Raw genomic sequence first — 21,770 nt, forward strand, 5'->3', positions numbered from 1 at the left:
CATCTGTTCCTGCCAGTCACAATTTTTATTTAATTTACTTTATACACAAGGTGTTTCAAGAAATAACTCCTATAGCCATGCATGCCTTCTTACTGTACCTATTGCAGCATTTTACAAGTATGATGCTGCTGTGAATGAGGTGTTTACTCATTGTGGTGACTTAACTGTAATATAAATGGACAAAAATTTTATTTTTATTTCTGTAACTTGTTCTATACATTCCAAATATTAGTTCTCATCTTTGGCCTGCATATTTCCAGTAATTCATTAGTAAAATTCAGGAATTAAATTAGCTGTTAAAGCACATTGTTCCTAATGTATTCTTTCATGGGTCTTGTCTTTCTCTCCTAATTCAGGTGTAATGCATTCTTCGCAGTTCCACAAAAAGCAAAGCAGCATAAGATTGGTGAAACTGTCTTCCTCAAAATTGTGGTAAACTGCAATGGCACGTAACATGATGCCTATTTGATCCAGTTTATGATTAATCATACATGCAGCTCTCTAAATCTTAACTTATTATATTTACTTCACTTTACTATTTATAGTATCAGTAGGGAAACTTCTAGTATTGATTATTGAGACTGAAGTAGAACCTGGGAAAAGTTGACAAGGGGCATCTTTGACTGGCACCTACACGTCAATGTGTGGAAAAATGCCACATGTAAGGCATCATGATGCAGTACATCTGCAAAAATGTAGCCTTTTCCATCAAAGGTTTGTTTACAAAACACATTTAACTGTTTAAATTTAGAGGTGTGTGTATTAATGCCCATATTTTGTTTCCAGGTAGATTTCACCAAGAGGAACAAGAAAGTGCAATACCCTTCTATTCTATGAGCCACTGTTTATTAAATAAAATTATATTGTGTGTTTCATCACTACACTGCGTCATTAGTATTATTGTAGTGACAGGGTGCCATTGTTGTTACGCACAAGCAGGCTGAAACTGCGAGCGCAATTTTACACTAGTTACAAATTAAATTAAAATGGCATACTACTTGCAACAGTTTACTAAAAAATAAGAACGACATTTGATACATACACAGGACAACTATCATAATGAAACCGTCTAATCTCAAATTTTGTTTAAAAGCAATTGGTGTGAAATGTCTAAAAAGTTGCAGACATGCTATGTTCATGGTCTCTCTCTCTCTCTCTCGCCTACTTTGATGAAACATGTACTCCTCAGCGAAGATGCCCTTTGTGAGACTTAAGAATATCACAAATTATCTCAATAATTTTCTCCTTGCAACCACCCAATCTGTTTTATGCTCTTCTATAGCTTCCACTTCTGCTCGTATCCTGTCATATCTTCTGAATTAAGCTCTCATCTTTGATTTATATATTAAGCAACATATTTAAGAGCCTTAAAGATATTTAATTTGCAGCCTTAAATGTGTTCCAGTTTCCAGATCTTAAAAAAAATATTAAACGTAACATTCAGGGATTATATACTTACCACTCCCCTTCCCAACCAGGCTGACACTTACAACTGTAAGCTGCTATTTCGTCAACACATGTAGAATTATTCTGACATGAATTATTCTTGCAGTCATCAGTATTTTCTGAACAATCTGACCCCTCAAATCCACGCTGACAAGTGCAGTCATAAGATTCATTTTCATCAGTACAGGTGCCATTATTCCGGCAATCAATTTGAAAACATAGCACACAGCCAAGGATGGGTACCATACTGTTTTCTCGAGTTAAATAAAATCTGTCTTTTTCTGTAAAATTTTCTGGAAATGTTTCTTCAAGGTAAGGGACAAGAAGATTTCCAATGCGTATTTCACCCAGGCAACCCTGCAAAAGAAATAATCTGGCAATATAAAAGTTTTCTAGCCTGACACATAGTCTGAAAAATTCTAGTTCTTCAAAATGTGAAGATGAAGTAACAAAAAACTACTACTTTAAACGCACTTGTGATTAAATGAAAAATAAATGGTTTATGTCAATAAAACTGATGAACAGTTCTCCAGACTGCAGTATTATTTGTTTTTTATTTCTATCAATATTGAGCAAATAGTACACAAATTACATAATTCACAAATGAACAACTGAATGGTATTCAAACATAGTTCTTAAATTTGTTACAGCACTATCCTAAATAAGTATCTTCAGTGAGTATAAAAAATGTGTATTTATCTGGGGTACCTGTGTACAGTTTAGTGTTCACTGTGTGTGTGTGTGTGTGTGTGTGTGTGTGTGTGTGTGTGTGTGTGTGTGTGTGTGAGCGCGTGTGCGCGCGCTAATCATTAAGATATTATTTACTTCTGCTGAAGGGACTTCACTGTCTTCAGTTTGTGAGTGAACAGTTCACAGAAAAGTTAACCAACTGATTGGATGGTATACCTCGTACCTGGTGTTCCACATTTTATTTAGAGCTATTGTTTATTTTTCATAATTCTTACTGTTAATGGGCTTTTATAGGCATATCAGGTTACTATTTTGAACAGAAATGTCAGCTAGACAGCTATAGCCATAGTTAGAGCCTCAGAAATTTCCAGAAACATACGCAAGGGCAGTAATTGCTTCAATATTACTGGTCTCTAACACTGAGTGGCAAGTTATTGCATGCAGACACTTGCATTTCAACAAGGCAATTACAGTATAACCCTCCACCATTTTCTAACTGTCTCATTGATTGCCTTTGTGGCTGAGTGTCAGGATATTTGATTACTGCAAGTAACCAGGTTTGGTCATCAGTATCACCAGGGATTTTGCCTTGGGAGGACTGTAACAGGGTTATTTCAGCCTACTGAGAACAACTGAGGATTTATTTGAAGCAGAAATAGTTGTTTCTAAAGTTAACATCAATGGCAAGGAGAGTGCTGGGCTGACCATATATCCCAATCTTGTCTTTTGATAACAACAGACTAACACCCTACAGTAATTTGTCACTTGTTAACAACATACTGAGTGATACTTTATAAACTCTTTGAGCAAATAAAGCATGGTTGTACAACTAACAGAAATTTTATGCTGTAGTACCTTAAAAAAACTTCCATGATTTTCTGGATGATCCACAGAAGGCGTGTGCAGAGAATCAATGGCATTGGTATCTAAAGGATTAACTGTTATGGGCTCAACAGTAATGTCATCCATTTTGTAAAACCAACTGTTTCTCAAATTTCCACTATCTACACCTCCTCCAACTACAAACTTAGCCTTTAAAAGCAGGTTATGCCAGAGTGATAATGAAAAATTTGTAGACAAACGTGACTCCTCTTGTGAACTATCTGTATTGCCATAGATTCCTTCATCACTCATTCGAATGGAAATGGTAGTCCAGTTTCCATCTGGTGCACTCTTCCATAATGTATTTCTTTGAGGAGGAATATTTGCTCCAAGTTTCCATGACACAGTAATTACATCTTTGTATACATAAACTGAGAAGTAACTCTCATCTTCAGTCGAGATATATAAAATATTTCCACCTGAAAAAGAAAACAAATATTAATAAAAAAACAGGTGTTCGCATTCTGACAGCAGTATAACACACCTTTTAGAATCTAATTAAAACTGAAGAACAGGGGTACTGTAAGAAATAGAATTATACTGGTTATTTCACTGAATTTATGATGAATATATTGCAAGTCTGAACAAAATCATAGATAAGTGCTCTACAGAGGACTGACACTTAAAAAACAATATTTCACAATGGAACTTCTCTCTTTGGAAAAGTATCAATGGGCCCTCTACTCTAAGGCAATATATACATGCCCACTTCATTTGCATCAGAATCCCTGTTTATACAGTAAAGTTTTAATCAGTCAAATATGTTCTTCCTTAATTACACTATTAAACAGGCTTAATGTTTGGAAGATGCTGTTGTACTAACAGTGTATCTTATTTATTTTATGTGGAATTCTGTTTTTTTTACCTGGTCTTGAACAAAGTTGTTTTCCATATTAGAATAAAAATCTTTTATCAACCCATTTATTTCCTAGGACATAACTGTGATGGCAGTAACAATCATGCCACACAATCAGGTCCAATTAATTTCTGCTAAACCTTCCCAGCTGGAGCCACAGTCAATGCACAAACTATTCAGTAATGTTTTGCCTCCATCTGCGAGGGACATTTACTGTAATTATACACTGACAACTGAAGAGAAGCTCAAGGATTCCTAAATTTATAGGGGAGTTATGAGTTGTACAGAGGGTACCATAATTTGTTACATGATGAACATTGCATACGACTGCCTCCTACAGATAATGTCAATCTCAACTATAAGTAATAGGTCATCAGAACTCTTCTCTATATGCTATCCATGTATTATTTCATTTAATCTTTAATTGGTACCATATGGCTCGAACAGACTTGTTATTCTCAACAAGTTTTGTGAGTAAATGAACCAGACTTCAAAATGCAGTTGGAAGAAATGAGGAATGAAGTTTTTGGTGACAGTGACATTGATCCATATTACACTACTGGCCATTAAAATTGCTACACCAAGAAGAAATGCAGATGATAAACGGGTATTCATTGGACAAATATATTATACTAGAACTGACATGTGATTACATTTTCACGCAATTTCGGTGCATAGATCCTGAGAAATCAGTACCCAGAACAACCACCTCTGGCTGTAATAACGGCCTTGATACACCTGGGCACTGAGTCAAACAGAGCTTGGATGGCGTGTACAGGTACAGGTGTCCATGCAGCTTCAACACGATACCACAGTTCATCAAAAGAAGTGACTGGCATATTGTGACGAGCCAGTTTCTTGGCCACCATTGACCAGATGTTTTCAACTGGTGAGAGATCTGGAGAATGTGCTGGGCAGGGCAGCAGTCGAACATTTTCGGTATACAGAAAGGCCGGTACAGGACCTGCAATATGCGGTCGTGCATTATCCTGCTAAAATGCAGGGTTTCGCAGAAATCGAATGAAGGGTAGAGCCACGGGTCGTAACACATCTGAAATGTAACGTCCACTGTTGAAAGTGCCGTCAATGCGAACAAGAGGTGACCGAGACGTGTAACCAATGGCACCCCATACCATCACGCCGGGTGATACGCCAGTATGGCGGTGATGAATACACGCTTCCAAATGTGCGTTCACTGTGATGTGGCCAAACACATATGCGACCATCATGGTGCTGTAAACAGAACCTGGATTCATCCGAAAAAATGACGTTTTGCCATTCGTGCACCCAGGTGCGTCGTTGAGTACACCATCGCAGGTCCTCCTGTCTGTGATGCAGCGTCAAGGGTAACCGCAGCATTGGTCTCTGAGCTGATAGTCCGTGGTGCTGCAAACGTCATCGAACTGTTTGTGCAGATGGTTGTTGTCTTGCAAACGTCCCCATCTGTTGACTCAGGGATCGAGACGTGGCTGCACGATCCATTACAGCCATGTGGATAAGATGCCTGTCATCTCGACTGCTAGTGATACGAGGCCGTTGGGATCCAGCACGGCATTCCCTATTACCCTCCTGAACCCACCGATTCCATATTCTGCTAACAGTCATTGAATCTCGACCAACGTGAGCAGCAATGTCGCGATACGATAAACCGCAATCGCGATAGGCTACAATCCAACCTTTATCAAAGTTGGTAACGTGATGGTACACATTTCTCCTCCTTACACAAGGCATCACAACAACGTTTCACCAGGCAACACCGGTAAACTGCTGTTTGTGTATGAGAAATCAGTTGGAAATTTTCCTCATGTCAGCACGTTGTAGGTGTCGCCAACGGTGCCAACCTTGTGTGAATGCTCTGAAAAGCTAATCATTTGCATATCACAGCACCTTCTTCCTGTCGGTTAAATTTCGCGTCTGTAGCACGTCATCTTCGTGGTGTAGCAATTTTAACGGCCCGTAGTGTACAAGACAGAAAGTGATGACAATTCGGATTCAAAACAAGAAGTGCATGATGATGAAATGAAGGACATCATTATCAACTCAATTTCTTTTTTTATGGCAGAGGACCCCCCCCCCCCCCCCCATGAACCATGGACATTGCCGTTGGTGGGGAGGCTTGCGTGCCTCAGCGATACAGATGGCCTTACCGTAGGTGCAACCACAACGGAGGGGTATCTGTTGAGAGGCCAGACAAACATGTGGTTCCTGAAGAGGGGCAGCAGCCTTTTCAGTAGTTGCAGGGGCAACAGTCTGGATGATTGACTGATCTGGCCTTGTAACATTAACCAAAACGGCCTTGCTGTGCTGGTACTGCGAACGGCTGAAAGCAAGGGGAAACTACAGCCATAATTTTTCCCGAGGACATGCAGCTCTACTGTATGATTAAATGATGATGGCGTCCTCTTGGGTAAAATATTCCGGAGGTAAAATAGTCCCCCATTCGGATCTCCGGGCGGGGACTACTCAGGAGGACGTCGTTATCAGGAGAAAGAAAACTGGCGTTCTACGGATCGGAGCATGGAATGTCAGATCCCTTAATCGGGCAGGTAGGTTAGAAAATTTAAAAAGGGAAATGGATAGGTTAAAGTTAGATATAGTGGGAATTAGTGAAGTTCGGTGGCAGGAGGAACAAGACTTCTGGTCAGGTGATTACAGGGTTATAAATACAAAATCAAATAGGGGTAATGCAGGAGTAGGTTTAATAATGAATAAAAAAATAGGAGTGCGGGTTAGCTACTACAAACAGCATAGTGAATGCATTATTGTGGCCAAGATAGACACAAAGCCCATGCCTACTACAGTAGTACAAGTTTATATGCCAACTGGCTCTGCAGATGATGAAGAAATAGATGAAATGTATGACGAGATAAAAGAAATTATTCAGGTAGTGAAGGGAGACGAAAATTTAATAGTCATGGGTGACTGGAATTCGTCAGTAGGAAAAGGGAGAGAAGGAAACATAGTAGGTGAATATGGATTGGGGGGAAGAAATGAAAGAGGAAGCCGCCTTGTAGAATTTTGCACAGAGCATAACTTAATCATAGCTAACACTTGGTTCAAGAATCATAAAAGAAGGTTGTATACATGGAAGAATCCTGGAGATACTAAAAGGTATCAGATAGATTATATAATGGTAAGACAGAGATTTAGGAACCAGGTTTTAAATTGTAAGACATTTCCAGGGGCAGATGTGGACTCTGACCACAATCTATTGGTTATGAACTGCAGATTGAAACTGAAGAAACTGCAAAAAGGTGGGAATTTAAGGAGATGGGACCTGGATAAACTGAAAGAACCAGAGGTTGTAGAGAGTTTCAGGGAGAGCATAAGGGAACAATTGACAGGAATGGGGGAAAGAAATACAGTAGAAGAAGAATGGGTAACTCTGAGGGATGAAGTAGTGAAGGCAGCAGAGGATCAAGTAGGTAAAAAGACGAGGGCTAATAGAAATCCTTGGGTAACAGAAGAAATATTGAATTTAATTGATGAAAGGAGAAAATATAAATATGCAGTAAATGAAGCAGGCAAAAAGGAATACAAACGTCTCAAAAATGATATCGACAGGAAGTGCAAAATGGAAAAGCAGGGATGGCTAGAGGACAAATGTAAGGATGTAGAGGCTTGTCTCACTAGGGGTAAGATAGATACTGCCTACAGGAAAATTAAAGAGACCTTTGGAGAGAAGAGAACCACTTGTATGAATATCAAGAGCTCAGATGGCAACCCAGTTCTAAGCAAAGAAGGGAAGGCAGAAAGTTGGAAGGAGTATATAGAGGGTTTATACAAGGGCGATGTACTTGAGGACAATATTATGGAAATGGAAGAGGATGTAGATGAAGACGAAATGGGAGATAAGATACTGCGTGAAGAGTTTGACAGAGCACTGAAAGATCTGAGTCGAAACAAGGCCCCGGGAATAGACAACATTCCATTAGAACTACTGATGGCCTCGGGAGAGCCAGTCCTGACAAAACTCTACCATCTGGTGAGCACGATGTATGAGACAGGCGAAATACCCTCAGACTTCAAGAATAATATAATAATTCCAATCCCAAAGAAAGCAGGTGTTGACAGATGTGAAAATTACCGAACTATCAGTTTAATAAGTCACAGCTGCAAAATACTAACGCGAATTCTTTACACACGAATGGAAAAACTGGTAGAAGCCGACCTCGGGGAAGATCAGTTTGGATTCCGTAGAAATGTTGGAACACGTGAGGCAATACTGACCTTACGACTTATCTTAGAAGAAAGATTAAGAAAAGGCAAACCTACGTTTCTAGCATTTGTAGACTTAGAGAAAGCTTTTGACAATGTTGACTGGAATACTCTCTTTCAAATTCTGTAGGTGGCAGGGGTAAAATACAGGGAGCGAAAGGCTATTTACAATTTGTACAGAAACCAGATGGCAGTTATAAGAGTCGAGGGGCATGAAAGGGAAGCAGTGGTTGGGAAAGGAGTGAGACAGGGTTGTAGCCTCTCCCCGATGTTATTCAATCTGTATATTGAGCAAGCAGTAAAGGAAACAAAAGAAAAATTCGGAGTAGGTATTAAAATTCATAGAGAAGAAGTAAAAACTTTGAGGTTCGCCGATGACATTGTAATTCTGTCAGAGGCAGCAAAGGACTTGGAAGAGCAGTTGAACGGAATGGACAGTGTCTTGAAGGGAGGATATAAGATGAACATCAACAAAAGCAAAACGAGGATAATGGAATGTAGTCAAATTAAGTCGGGTGATGCTGAGGGAATTAGATTAGGAAATGAGACACTTAAAGTAGTAAAGGAGTTTTGCTATTTGGCGAACAAAATAACTGATGATGGTCGAAGTAGAGAGGATATAAAATGTAGACTGGCAATGGCAAGGAAATCGTTTCTGAAGAAGAGAAATTTGTTAACATCGAGTATAGATTTAAGTGTCAGGAAGTCGTTTCTGAAAGTATTTGTATGGAGTGTAGCCATGTATGGAAGTGAAACATGGATGATAACTAGTTTGGACAAGAAGAGAATAGAAGCTTTCGAAATGTGGTGCTACAGAAGAATGCTGAAGATAAGGTGGGTAGATCACCTAACTAATGAGGAGGTACTGAATAGGATTGGGGAGAAGAGAAGTTTGTGGCACAACTTGACTAGAAGAAGGGATCGGTTGGTAGGACATGTTTTGAGGCGTCAAGGGATTACAAATTTAGCATTGGAGGGCAGCGTGGAGGGTAAAAATCGTAGAGGGAGACCAAGAGATGAATACACTAAGCAGATTCAGAAGGATGTAGGTTGCAGTAGGTACTGGGAGATGAAGAAGCTTGCACAGGATAGAGTAGCATGGACAGCTGCATCAAACCAGTCTCAGGACTGAAGACCACAACAACAACAATGGCAGAGGAAACTGCTCCAGATAGAGAAAATGACAACTACCATCTACTGTCAAAACAAGACTACATAACATTGTGTTGTAGATTCCTGGTCTGTGACTTAGGATCAACGCATTGGGTAGGAATCCAGGTACTGGACAAGTATGAGTGTCTACTTTTTACTCAAGACATTTTAGATGACAGTCTACAGTGGTCAAACAGTAAAATTGGTAAAATAAAAGTGCTCTCAACAGAACCTATCTTTTGTACATGATAATGATGTTCTTGACCTGAAAGACTTTACAGGCTTACTTGTATTCACAGTCACCTCCAAATCAGACAATGAGTCCATAGATAACGTTTTGAGAGTAGGTGAAAGCTGGTGTAACATTTTTTCGCAATATTATACAAAAAGGTTCTTATTTATAGTGACACCTCTCTTATTTAAGATCCCAGGTGACATGGAATAATGGAAAAAAGAAGATATGAGTGTTGCAATGTCAAACATTTTTTGCAGATTTATTGGGAGCAGGGGAGAGCAACAGAAATCTTAAAATTATTCTGGGAGACTTCAATGCCAAAGTGGGACAAGAAGAGATGTGTAGACCTACAATTTGGAAAGAGTGTTTACATGCAAAAACAAATGAAAATGGCCTGCTGTTAATCAGTTTTGCATTAAGTCAGAATCTCGTGGTGAGCTCAACATCTTTCCCCCACAAACAGATCCACAAAAGCACCTGGATTTTTCCAGATGGTAGGAGCATCAAGCAGATAGATCATCTGCTGAAAGGTGAGGGGCACAAAAAGTGTGTGATGGATGCGAGATCGTACAAAGCAGCAGATGCCACTTCCTAGTCATACCCAAATTATGGTTACAGCTGTTCTACAAAATGGAAAAGAATGACCAAGAGACAGTTTGATATTGATAAGCTTAAGGATCCAGAGATATGCCAGCAGTATAACATTAAAGTTTGTAACAAGTTTGAAGTATTGGCATCAAACCATGCTGTTAACAAGCGATGGGAAGAAATAAGGACCTCTGTAACTGAAGCAGCTGAAAAAATTCTAGGAGAGAAAAAGCTAACAACTAAGAAGAAATGGTTCAATGAGATGTGAACAACCTCTGTGAAAGTCATGAAGAGCGCACGAGCTGGACAGATTATGTGCGGAAAAAACAGGAATCACTCAAGACCGTAAGAAGAGAAACAAATAGGATTCTGAAAACAGAAAAAAGAAAGTTCATGAACAATATGACTGATGAAATCAAAAAGGCAAATACAACATCACACAGCAGGAAAATGTTTCAGATGTTGAAACATTGAGGGATGGTCACGGAAACGAAGATTTAGTTATTAATGATAAGGATGGAAATATTCTGACAGATAAGAAAAAAATTCTGAATAGGTGGAGAGAATATTTTGAAGAGTTTTAAATGCTGAAGATCCAGAGAGTGTCTTTCCACATGAGAATAACAAAGAGGGTGAAGGAGAAGACGCAACCATTCAAGTGACTCTACAAGATGTAGAAAGAGCAATGTGAAAACTAAAGAATAATAAGGCACCATGTTGAAGGCAGGACGAGAAACGCTTCAGAAAGAGCTATACAATCTCATAAAAGAAATATGGGGAAAAAGAGGAAATCCCAAAAGTGTGAAAATCAGCCGTCATTATCCCACTGCATAAAAAGAACAGTAACAGAAACTGTAACAAATACAGAGGCATTTCTCTTCTAAGTGTACCTTATAAAGTTCTATCTTTAATAACACTTGAAAAACCTAAGCCATTTGCAAAAGATATTGTAGGACAGTACCAGGCAGGCTTCCAGAAAGGACGATTGACCACTGATTAAATTTTCACCATGAGGCAAATCTGGGAAAAGTGCTGGGAATTCAACCAACGGTTTCTGGTGACGTTCATGAACTTCTAAAAGGCTTATGACAGTACCCATGGATTAAGTATGTGCAACATCCTCTTGGTATGCCAATTAAGATAATAAATATGGTGAAAGTGCGCACAGCGTAGACAAAGGCCAAAGTCAATTACCAAGGGGAGCTGTCCAAGAAATTCCATATCAGAATGGGTGTGAGACAAGGTGATGTTATTTCACCACTGTTATTTAATCTGGACCTAGAGAAAGTAATCCGAGAAATGAAAAGAGAAAACGCAGGGGTGACACTAAATGGTAGGACAGATTTATTGGGTTATACAGACATTCCATTAGAACAACTGACAGCCTTGGGAGAGCCAGTCCTGAAAAAACTCTACCATCTGGTGAGCAAGATGTATAAGACACACGAAATACCCTCAGACTGCAAAAAGAATATAATAATTCCAATCCCAAAGAAAGCAGGTGTTGACAGATGTGAAAATTACCGAACTATCAGTTTAATAAGTCACAGCTGCAAAATACTAACGTGAATTCTTTACAGACAAATGCAGAAACTGGTAAAAGCCGACCTTGGGAAAGATCAGTTTGGATTCCGTAGAAATATTGGAACATGTGAGGCAATACTGACCCTACGACTTATCTTAGAAAATAGATTAAGGAAAGGCAACCTACGTTTCTAGCATTTGTAGACTTAGAGAAAGCTTTTGACAATGTTGACTGGAATACTCTCAAATTCTGAAGGACGTAGGGGTAAAATACAGGGAGCGAAAGGCTATTTACAATTTGTACAGAAACCAGATGGCAGTTATAAGAGGTGAAGGGCATGAAAGGGAAGCAGTGGTAGGGAAGGGAGTGAGACAGGGTTGTAGCCTCTCCCTGATGTTATTCAATTTGTGTATTGAGCAAGCAATAAAGGAAACAAAAGAAAAATTCGAAGTAGGTATTAAAATCCATGGAGAAGAAATAAAAACTTTGAGGTTCACCAATGACATTGTAATTCTGTCAGAGACAGCAAAGGACTTAGAAGAGCAGTTGAACGGAATGGACAGTGTCTTGAAAGGAGGATATAAGATGAACATCAACAAAAGCAAAACGAGGATAATGGAATGTAGTCGAATTAAGTCGGGTGATGCTTAGGGAATTAGATTAGGAAATGAGACACTTAAAGTAGTAAAGGAGTTTTTCTATTTGGGGAGCAAAATAACTGATGATGGTCGAAGTAGAGAGGATATAAAATGTAGACTGGTTATGGCAGGGAAACCGTTTTTGAAGAAGAGAAACTTGTTAACATCGAGTATAGATTCAAGTGTCAGGAAGACGTTTCTGAAAGTATTTGTATGGCGTGTAGCCATGTGTATTGGAAGTGAAACATGGACGATAAATAGTTTGGACAAGAAGAGAATAGAAGCTTTCGAAATGTGGTGCTGCAGAAGAATGCTGAAGATTAGATGGGTAGATCAAATAACTAATGAGGAGGTATTGAACAGAATTGGGGAGAAGAGGAGTTTGTGGCACAACTTGGCTAGAAGAAGGGATCGGTTGGTAGGACATGTTCTGAGGCATCAAGGGATCACAAATTTAGCATTGGAAGGCAGCGTGGTGGGTAAAAATCATAGAGGGAGACAAAGAGATGAATACACTAAGCAGACTCAGAAGGATGTAGGTTGCAGTGGGTACTGGGAGATGAAGAAGCTTGCACAGGATAGAGTAGCATGGAGAGCTGCATCAAACCAGTCTCAGGACTGAAGACCACCACAACAACAACATGCAGATGACATTGCAGTTCTAGCAGGATCAAAGGAAGAGATGGCAGAAACTGTAGAGGACCTAGCGCAAAATGCAAGTAAGATCAGGTTATGGATTAATGTGGAACAGACTGAGGAAATGGAGGTATCAAGAGAAGGCCCTAATGACATCCCATTACAGGTAGGGACATGGAAATTTGCTAAAGTGGTAAATTTTAAATACTTGGTACATGGTTCAACAGGCTAAATAATTTAAAACAGGAAATAAACCAACATATTGTGAATGGGTCTAAAAGCTATTTCAGTCTAAAGCAGATAATGTCATCCAAGAATCTGTCAATTAAGACCAAACTTAAAGCATACAATGCCGTGATAGTGTCAGTATTGTTGTATGGGACAGAAACCCTAAGCACAACAAGAAAAGATGAAGAAAATTTATTGGTCCTCGAAAGAAAAATTATGAGAAGCATCTTTGGGCTTGTCCAGGAAGGGAGCTCGTGGAGACATAGAAAAAACCAAGAATTGTATGAGCTGATGAGGCAATCGAACATCGTTCAAAAACTGAAAGCGTGGAGAATAAGCTTGGCAGGCCACATTGCTAGGAGATCAGACACCTCTGAAGCAAAAGCCATACTTATGGGAAGACCTGATAGTACCCGTCCAATCGGAATACCCAGAAAGCGATGGGAGGATGAGCTACAGAAAGACCTTTGCCAGCTAGGAGTCCATGACAACTGGATCCAAAATGCAAAAGATCGCCATCTATGGAGGAGCACTGTGAAGTCAGCACATGATCTACAGGGTCCTTAATCATCGATTTGATGATGATGATGATGATGATGATGATGATGATTGGGAACTGTCAGTAGTGTTATTCTCCAGGCTGTATTATGTATATTGATGAAATGCTTGTGCCTTTCCTTGATAAATGTAGATATTAAATGTACCTTGTAAGAAAACCAGCACAGTATGGGTAAAAAATTGTGTGTATGGCAGATACTAAGACCCAGTACTTCTGTAATGCCTAAAATGGGGGCACTTTACATAATGCCTACATTGCGGACTCTTAACAAATTTGGAAGTCAACATCAAAATATGAATTCATCCTTGGAAGTCAACATCAAAATATGAATTCATCCTTGAAATTCCTAGCAAATTTGTTTCTGTTTCTCATTCTTGATTGTTTATGAAAGGGTGGCATAGCACAGGATTACAGTTATATGTTTTTGTTTTCAAAGTTCTTAAGAGATGTAAGAAAGTCCACTGTTTTGGAACATCATTTTCATATTTTATGCATTTTCTTCTTGATTATTAATATTTTGCTGAGATATTTCAGTGTCGTATGTTTGAAAATACATGTTGTATATACACTCCTGGAAATGGAAAAAAGAACACATTGACACCAGTGTGTCAGACCCACCATACTTGCTCCGGACACTGCGAGAGGGCTGTACAAGCAATGATCACACGCACGGCACAGCGGACACACCAGGAACCGCGGTGTTGGCCGTCGAATGGCGCTAGCTGCGCAGCATTTGTGCACCACCGCCGTCAGTGTCAGCCAGTTTGCCGTGGCATACAGAGCTCCATCGCAGTCTTTAACACTGGTAGCATGCCGCGACAGCGTGGACGTGAACCGTATGTGCAGTTGACGGACTTTGAGCGAGGGCGTATAGTGGGCATGCGGGAGGCCGAGTGGACGTACCGCCGAATTGCTCAACACGTGGGGCGTGAGGTCTCCACAGTACATCGATGTTGTCGCCAGTGGTCGGTGGAAGGTGCACGTGCCCGTCAACCTGGGACCGGACCACAGCGACGCATGGATGCACGCCAAGACCGTAGGATCCTACGCAGTGCCGTAGGGGAGCGCACCGCCACTTCGCAGCAAATTAGGGACACTGTTGCTCCTGGGGTATCGGCGAGGACCATTCGCAACCGTCTCCATGAAGCTGGGCTACGGTCCCGCACACCGTTAGGCCGTCTTCCGCTCATGCCCCAACATCGTGCAGCCCGCCTCCAGTGGTGTCGCGACAGGCGTGAATGGAGGGACGAATGGAGACGTGTCGTCTTCAGCGATGAGAGTCGCTTCTGCCTTGGTGCCAATGATGGTCGTATGCGTGTTTGGCGCCGTGCAGGTGAGCGCCACAATCAGGACTGCATACGACCGAGGCACACAGGGCCAACACCCGGCATCATGGTGTGTGGAGCGATCTCCTACACTGGCCGTACACCACTGGTGATCGTCCAGGGGACACTGAATAGTGCACGGTACATCCAAACCGTCATCGAACCCATCGTTCTACCATTCCTAGACCGGCAAGGGAACTTGCTGTTCCAACAGGACAATGCACGTCCGCATGTATCCCGTGCCACCCAACGTGCTCTAGAAGGTGTAAGTCAACTACCCTGGCCAGCAAGATCTCCGGATCTGTCCCCCATTGAGCATGTTTGGGACTGGATGAAGCGTCGTCTCACGCGGTCTGCACGTCCAGCACGAACGCTGGTCCAACTGAGGCGCCAGGTGGAAATGGCATGGCAAGCTGTTCCACAGGACTACATCCAGCATCTCTACGATCGTCTCCATGGGAGAATAGCAGCCTGCATTGCTGCGAAAGGTGGATATACACTGTACTAGTGCCGACATTGTGCATGCTCTGTTGCCTGTGTCTATGTGCCTGTGGTTCTGTCAGTGTGATCATGTGATGTATCTGACCCCAGGAATGTGTCAATAAAGTTTCCCCTTCCTGGGACAATGAATTCACGGTGTTCTTATTTCAATTTCCAGGAGTGTAGTTGGGTCCAATAAACAACTAAAAAGGTACTACAGTATTGTATAATTCAACAATAAACTTCTAGAGTCTGACAGACACCACCCTCTTGCTTTCTCTGAAACTTAGTATTGTGTTTATAAATTTCTATTGTCTTTCCTTATAAGCCTGCAGTGATAACATGTTGTGTTGGTTAAAATGTTATTTTCATGAAATTTTACTACGTGGTCTCCACAGTGTAAAGAAATTTCACAACAGCCAACTTATTAGTTTGTTCAAGGCCACAGTTTCTCTCGTGTTTGGCTAAATCATTGTTGCTATTACTTTTCATCTTTTCTATATAAATACATTGATGGGAAAAAACCCCAACACCAAGAAATAATTAACGTAAAGTGATGTAATTTCGGGAATACATTTGTCCAGGTATTAACTGATAACAATTGCAAGATCACAGGTTAACATAAGTGGAAGAAAAGCCATTGCAAATTTGAAATGCTGATAGATAAACAAATGGTTAACTGTCAGAACTTCAAATACAAGCCGGATGTCAGTTTGTGGGATGAAGTCCCATGCCTGCTGCACTTGGTTAGTCAATACAGGGACGGTTAATTCTGTTGATGGATGATGTTGGAGTTGTCATCCAATGATGTCCCTAAGGGCTCAACTGGAGACAGATGTGGTGATCAAGAAGGCCAAGCAACATGTCAACACACTGTAGAGCATGTTGAGTTGGAACAATGGTATGTGGGTGAGCGTCACTCTGTTGGAAAACATCCCCTGGAATGCTCTTCATGAATGGCTGCACAATGGGTCAAATCGCCAGACTGATGTACAAATTTGCAGTCAGGGCATGTGGGATAACCATGAAAGTGCTCCTGTGGTCATACAAACTGCACCCCCGACCACAACTCCAGGTGCATGCCCACTGTGCCTAGGCCACAGACAGCTTGATTGCAGGTGCTCATCTGCCCTCCTCCTAACCAACACATGGCCATCACTGGCACCGAGGCAGAATAAGCTTTCATCTAAAAACACAACAGACTTTCACTCCGTCCTCCAATGACCTCTCACTTGATGCCCTGAAGTTTCAGATGAAAGTGGTTTGGGGTCAGTGGAATACCTGGCCGAGCAGAGGCTGGACTTCTTGTAACTGTACCTTCCTGTGACCACTGCTGCCAGAAATCATGTTAAGTGGTTACATTTCTGTCAAGTCTTTCTGCAATATCACCGAAGGAACATGCAGCTTTTCGTAACTCTATAACATTAACTTGTTCAAACTCAGTAAGCATCATCATCATCTTAAATGCATTCTTCACTAACATCAACTCACTACATTCAATCTCAAAGGTAACTAATGCTCATGACCGTTACAGCACATATTTAAAGCAAATCTGATTTGCATCCTCATATTGGCACTATTAGCACCACTCTTGTATAACTGGCACAAAATCTGAATAGCTGACATATTTCAGATGTAGAAGCATGTCTACCAACTTTCATCTATTTTGTGCAGCTTGTTCTTGGTGATGGGATTTCTTTTCCATCAGTGTATTTGGCAACAACTGAAGTGAATTATATATATACCAACTGTAACCAACGAATGATGTACTTGTTTTACAGATGCAAGGAATTCATCAATTTTTCTAGTGGGCTTACAAAAACCCATTAACTCCATGCATTGTCATATCTTTTTCAATGGACGCCATGCATTGCCTTATCTTTTACAGTGTGAGCAGGAATCTTCCTTCCCTTTTGATGACTGTTATTCTTAATTACTCCTGGAAATCTTTCTTTTTGATCAAAGTAATCTTTTCAGCCACTCATCAGTGACCACTTTTATAAAATCAGACTGTAAGCAATTGATTTGCTCTTGTAATTAATCTGGTTTGCATACTGTATTTGCCTTCTCCACCAAGGATTTAATACCTCTCTTCTGTTTTGGATAATGGGCTGACTACGTAAGGAGGTATCAATCTGTCCGTGTTGCTAAACTGCACATCTTTATGTGAGCTGTAGTGAACCATGCATTACAGTGCGGAGACTCTGAAATAGAAGTTCCTGAGACTAGTGTTTTGGTGGAGATAATGCATTATCATGTGCATCTGTATGACAGTGCAACAGAAATTTATAAAGGCCACAATAATTTTAACAAAATGAAGGAGTTAAACAAAATAAAATATGGAGCCTGACATTGCACAAACAGTGGTATTATAACAAGTAATTACTCATAGTCAAGAATGACACCACCTATCTGATGCTACCATATGCATTTGGCATCACAAAGCATATTGTGGTGTCTTGTATGCAGCTCGAAATGCCTGTATAAATTCAGGGGCCTTGAACTTTCTACTCAGTTGCCATTGTTTCATCTCTCAAAGTATCCCCCGCAGATGGGGACATAATGATACCGAATAGTTTGATGCATCAAATTTCATCTTTACCATCACCACAACTGATAGCAGTTAACAAACACTGCAAACTGAAAAAAACATAGACAATATTGTGGTTATCAGAGATGAATAATAGATTAAGTTATGCACCAGAGACAAATAATACAATGTGTAACTAGGTTTTTCACTGATGTTACATTTTGCAGTGATATCCACAATGCAGCTATCTACCACAGTGTCAATATTCTCATCAAATGGATACAATGCACGATAAATATCACCATAAGGCTGTGTTTTCAAATAACTGCAACAAAACTTGAAACACCAACTGAGGTATACAGCAAAACTTGGAACACCAACTGAGGTATTGTTAAAAAACCTACAAAATTACACGTTTATGTAAAGCATATATACTATATTCCAAGAAATTTTATTACCAGTTCGGCTTCGATAGTTAATCTTCAAGCTAGTCATTTGCTGCATAATTCTCTCTTCATCCGTTGTTATATTTAAGGCATAAACAAAGGATGCATTGAGACCATTGAATGTAGTATTTGCAATACATTCAAATCCATCATCCAAATTGCGACATGTGCTGCCTGGAGGGCAGTCTTGCAACTGACAGAATTCCATTTCCTGGCAAGTTTTACCTTTATAGCCACGCATACATTCACACCTGAAAAAATTGATATTTCATTTAAGTTTTCACAGTTTAAGCATGACTAAATCACTGTGAGGTGCAGAACAAAGGGTATCCCCAACCACAGTAATAAATTCAGACAACATTCAAAGTGAAGTTCAGGAAACATCAAGTAAGAAGGGCAGAAATACGAACATTATTTGGACACAGGTACAAAACTGTGTCAGTTTATTGTAGAGAGCATAATCCATTTCAAGCATAAAATAGCTCGAGTATGAATTACTGTAAACAAAGAGGTTGTAGATAATTGTGTTTTGATATGATAGAAAATTCCTGTGAAATGTATAATAACATATAACTTACTGGCTGTTGTACATTATACAATACTGTACTTGTGCATTCTCAGACTGGATGCTGCAACCTCAGTGCCTTCTTCTCAAGGGAGTTTGCACTTATTTCTACGATACTCTTCTTTTCCGTTTCACAGAAGTCAGCTGTCTCACTGATCTGTGGTACCTTTTTTATCCGACATCAACTACTGATTCTACAGTTTTACCACTGTGCTAATACTGTTACATGCAGATGTATTGACTTATCATGTACTTTGGTCCATTTTGGCTTACATTGTCTTTCAGTTCACTTGTTATGCCCTCCTTCCAAAGCATATCACTTATTTGCTCAGTGCCCAATTCAAGAAGGATATACAAAAACAATAATATAAAACTGTAATATGGATAACAATAACAACAGATGCATAATACAACAAATAAGTAATGAATTATGTTTCATGAAAAATACAAAAAGAGGAGCAGATGTCCAGGGAACAAAAAACACCAGAAAAATAACATTCTCAATAAAGTCTAGCAGTGGTGGAAGGATATAGCAGTAATCAAACATTTTGTTTATGGAATGCGCACAGCTGTCTCAAATATGGCTCCTTACATTAGTTCTTGTTGTAGGTACATTACGATACTAAAAAAGTTTATTATCGTGCTATACTAGTGAATATAAGAATATCTCACAGTAGGCACACAATTTCCAAAAACAAACTCTCACATAACATAAAAAAAAGAGAAATAATTCATGTAGTAGCCACCAGAAAGATCGCGGGAGGCGCACATCAGCACGGCGCGTCACGGACGGTAGTTGCCGCAAGTAGAGTCCCATCCACCAGAGGGCACGCGAGAATTCGGACGCGACCTCTGCCGGCGTAACAACAACAACAACAACAACAACTCAGGCAGCACAAGCCATGCCCAGTCAGTTAACATCGAGCATGCCTAGCGCACAGTCCCGGTCTACGCCAAGTGAAGTGCGACGTAAACGTGAACAGTGTTATTACACAAGTGGTGACGAGTAGGGTCGTTCTTTCACGTGTTGCGTCGTCGTTCCGGTTTCGCAGCTTCTCCACGGCATGGAGGATTGAGTGTGGGTTTTGGTTGAGCAGCAGACGGAGCTCATGGCCACCATGAAACAAGTGCTTCCGGCGTTGCTCTCCACGCAGTCTGCTCCAGTGCTGTTCCCTCCTCCCTTTCCCCCGTACGACGAGACGTCGGAGGATTGGGACGCATATGAACATCGCCTTCGGCAGCATTTCCAGGCGTTTCATGTTGCCGATGCGGAGGTATGTCGTGCTCTCTTCTTGTCTTGGATATCTCCCTCGCTGTATCAAGTTTTGCGGTGGCTGGCGCCGTTGCAGGAACCCTCGTCCTTGTCTTTTGACGCACTGTGTTCATTGCTGTCTTCATATTATCGCCGCCGCACGCATGTTGTGGCGGATAGGGTCGAGTTCTATCAATGCAAGATACAGCCCCATCAGTCTTACCGGGCGTGGGCCGCTACCCTGCACGGTCTTAGTCGCAAGTGTCATTTTGTCACGGAGCAGTCGCGAGAGTCGTATGCCCACGTTACGGTACGCGACGTCATTGTTCGTTTCGCCCCTGATAGGGAGGTCCGGCAACGGTCCCTGCAGTTAGAAGACCCTTCCCTCGAGGAAGTCCTGTCCATTGCTCAATCGTATGAAGTCTCTCACGCCGCCGGTCAACAGTTGGAAGCGTGGTGCGACGTCGCGGTGGTTCAGGGTGGCGCGGCCGCGTCCACTGCGTCCGGGGTGGACGACGTGCGAGCGGTACAATCCGGCCATTACGGCCACTCCCGCACAGCACGTAAACAGAATTCTGGCCGCCGGCCCCTGTTGCCATCCTGTGCGTCGTGCTATATACATCATGATCGGTCAGAGTGCCCCCAGCGTTGGGCCGTTTGTCGCAAATGTAATAGAAAAGGTCACATTGCTAAAGTTTGCCGCTCAGCCTCAAAAGAATCGAAGGAAGCAGGTACAGAGGACATGGACGTTGACATTCAGGAAGTTTCATCGGGCCTGGCTCCCGACGCATCGGCACGCAAACTCTTTATCGAGGTGTCGGTTCGGTCGCGCCGGTTACAACTGCAAGTAGATACGGGCGCGGCAGTTTCGTTGTTGAATGCACAAACTTATTTTGACCTTGGATCACCCCCGTTGGCGCCCGTTTACCGGTGTCTATGCGGTTATGGTAAACAGTTCATTCCCCTACTGGGTCAATTCACTACCGACGTGACTTACAAATCAGTCACTTGGCCTATTACTTTTATTGTTGTCAGTGACGCGAGCTCTGCTAACCTTTTTGGCCTGGATGCCTTTCAAGCTTTCGGTTTTTCTATCGCTGACACCATACAGTTGGTCTCCGAAGACGTTCCGTATCAATCATTGGAATCTTTGATCTCAGACTTTCCAGATATCTTTGAGGAGGGTCTGGGGCGTGTTTCAGATTTTGAAGCTCACTTAAGGTTGAAGGCGTCGGCTCGCCCGCGTTTTCTATGCGCGAGGCAGATCCCCTTGGCTCTCCACCCTCAGGTAAAGGAAGAGCTAGACCGGCTGACAGCCCTAGGGGTCGTTCTTCCCATTTCTTCTAGTGAGTGGGCTTCGCCCCTCATTATTGTAAGGAAGCCCTCAGGAAAATTATGTCTTTGTGGTGATTTCAAAGCCACCATTAATTCCCAATTGGTGGTGGACACCTATCCTTTGCCTCGTGCTGATGAATTGTTCTCCGCCGTGGTGGGAGGCCAATATTTTTCGAAAATCGAT

At 41.3% G+C, this 21,770-nt stretch overlaps 1 protein-coding gene across 1 annotated transcript in view; it reads right to left on the reverse strand.

The window, feature by feature from the left end:
• The window catches only part of LOC126248896 (protein crumbs), a 354,721-nt gene that overhangs the window by 70,042 nt on the left and 262,909 nt on the right, over positions 1–21,770 (reverse strand). Inside the window, exons 24-26 of the mRNA XM_049950366.1 lie at positions 18,447–18,685; positions 2,992–3,437; positions 1,460–1,803 (exon numbers count right to left, since the gene is read on the reverse strand). Of these exons, the coding sequence (XP_049806323.1) occupies positions 1,460–1,803; positions 2,992–3,437; positions 18,447–18,685 (1,029 nt within the window). The remainder of the gene's footprint in view (positions 1–1,459; positions 1,804–2,991; positions 3,438–18,446; positions 18,686–21,770) is intronic.

Source organism: Schistocerca nitens, chromosome 3 (assembly GCF_023898315.1).
Source record: "Schistocerca nitens isolate TAMUIC-IGC-003100 chromosome 3, iqSchNite1.1, whole genome shotgun sequence".
Taxonomy (NCBI): Eukaryota; Metazoa; Arthropoda; class Insecta; order Orthoptera; family Acrididae; genus Schistocerca; species Schistocerca nitens.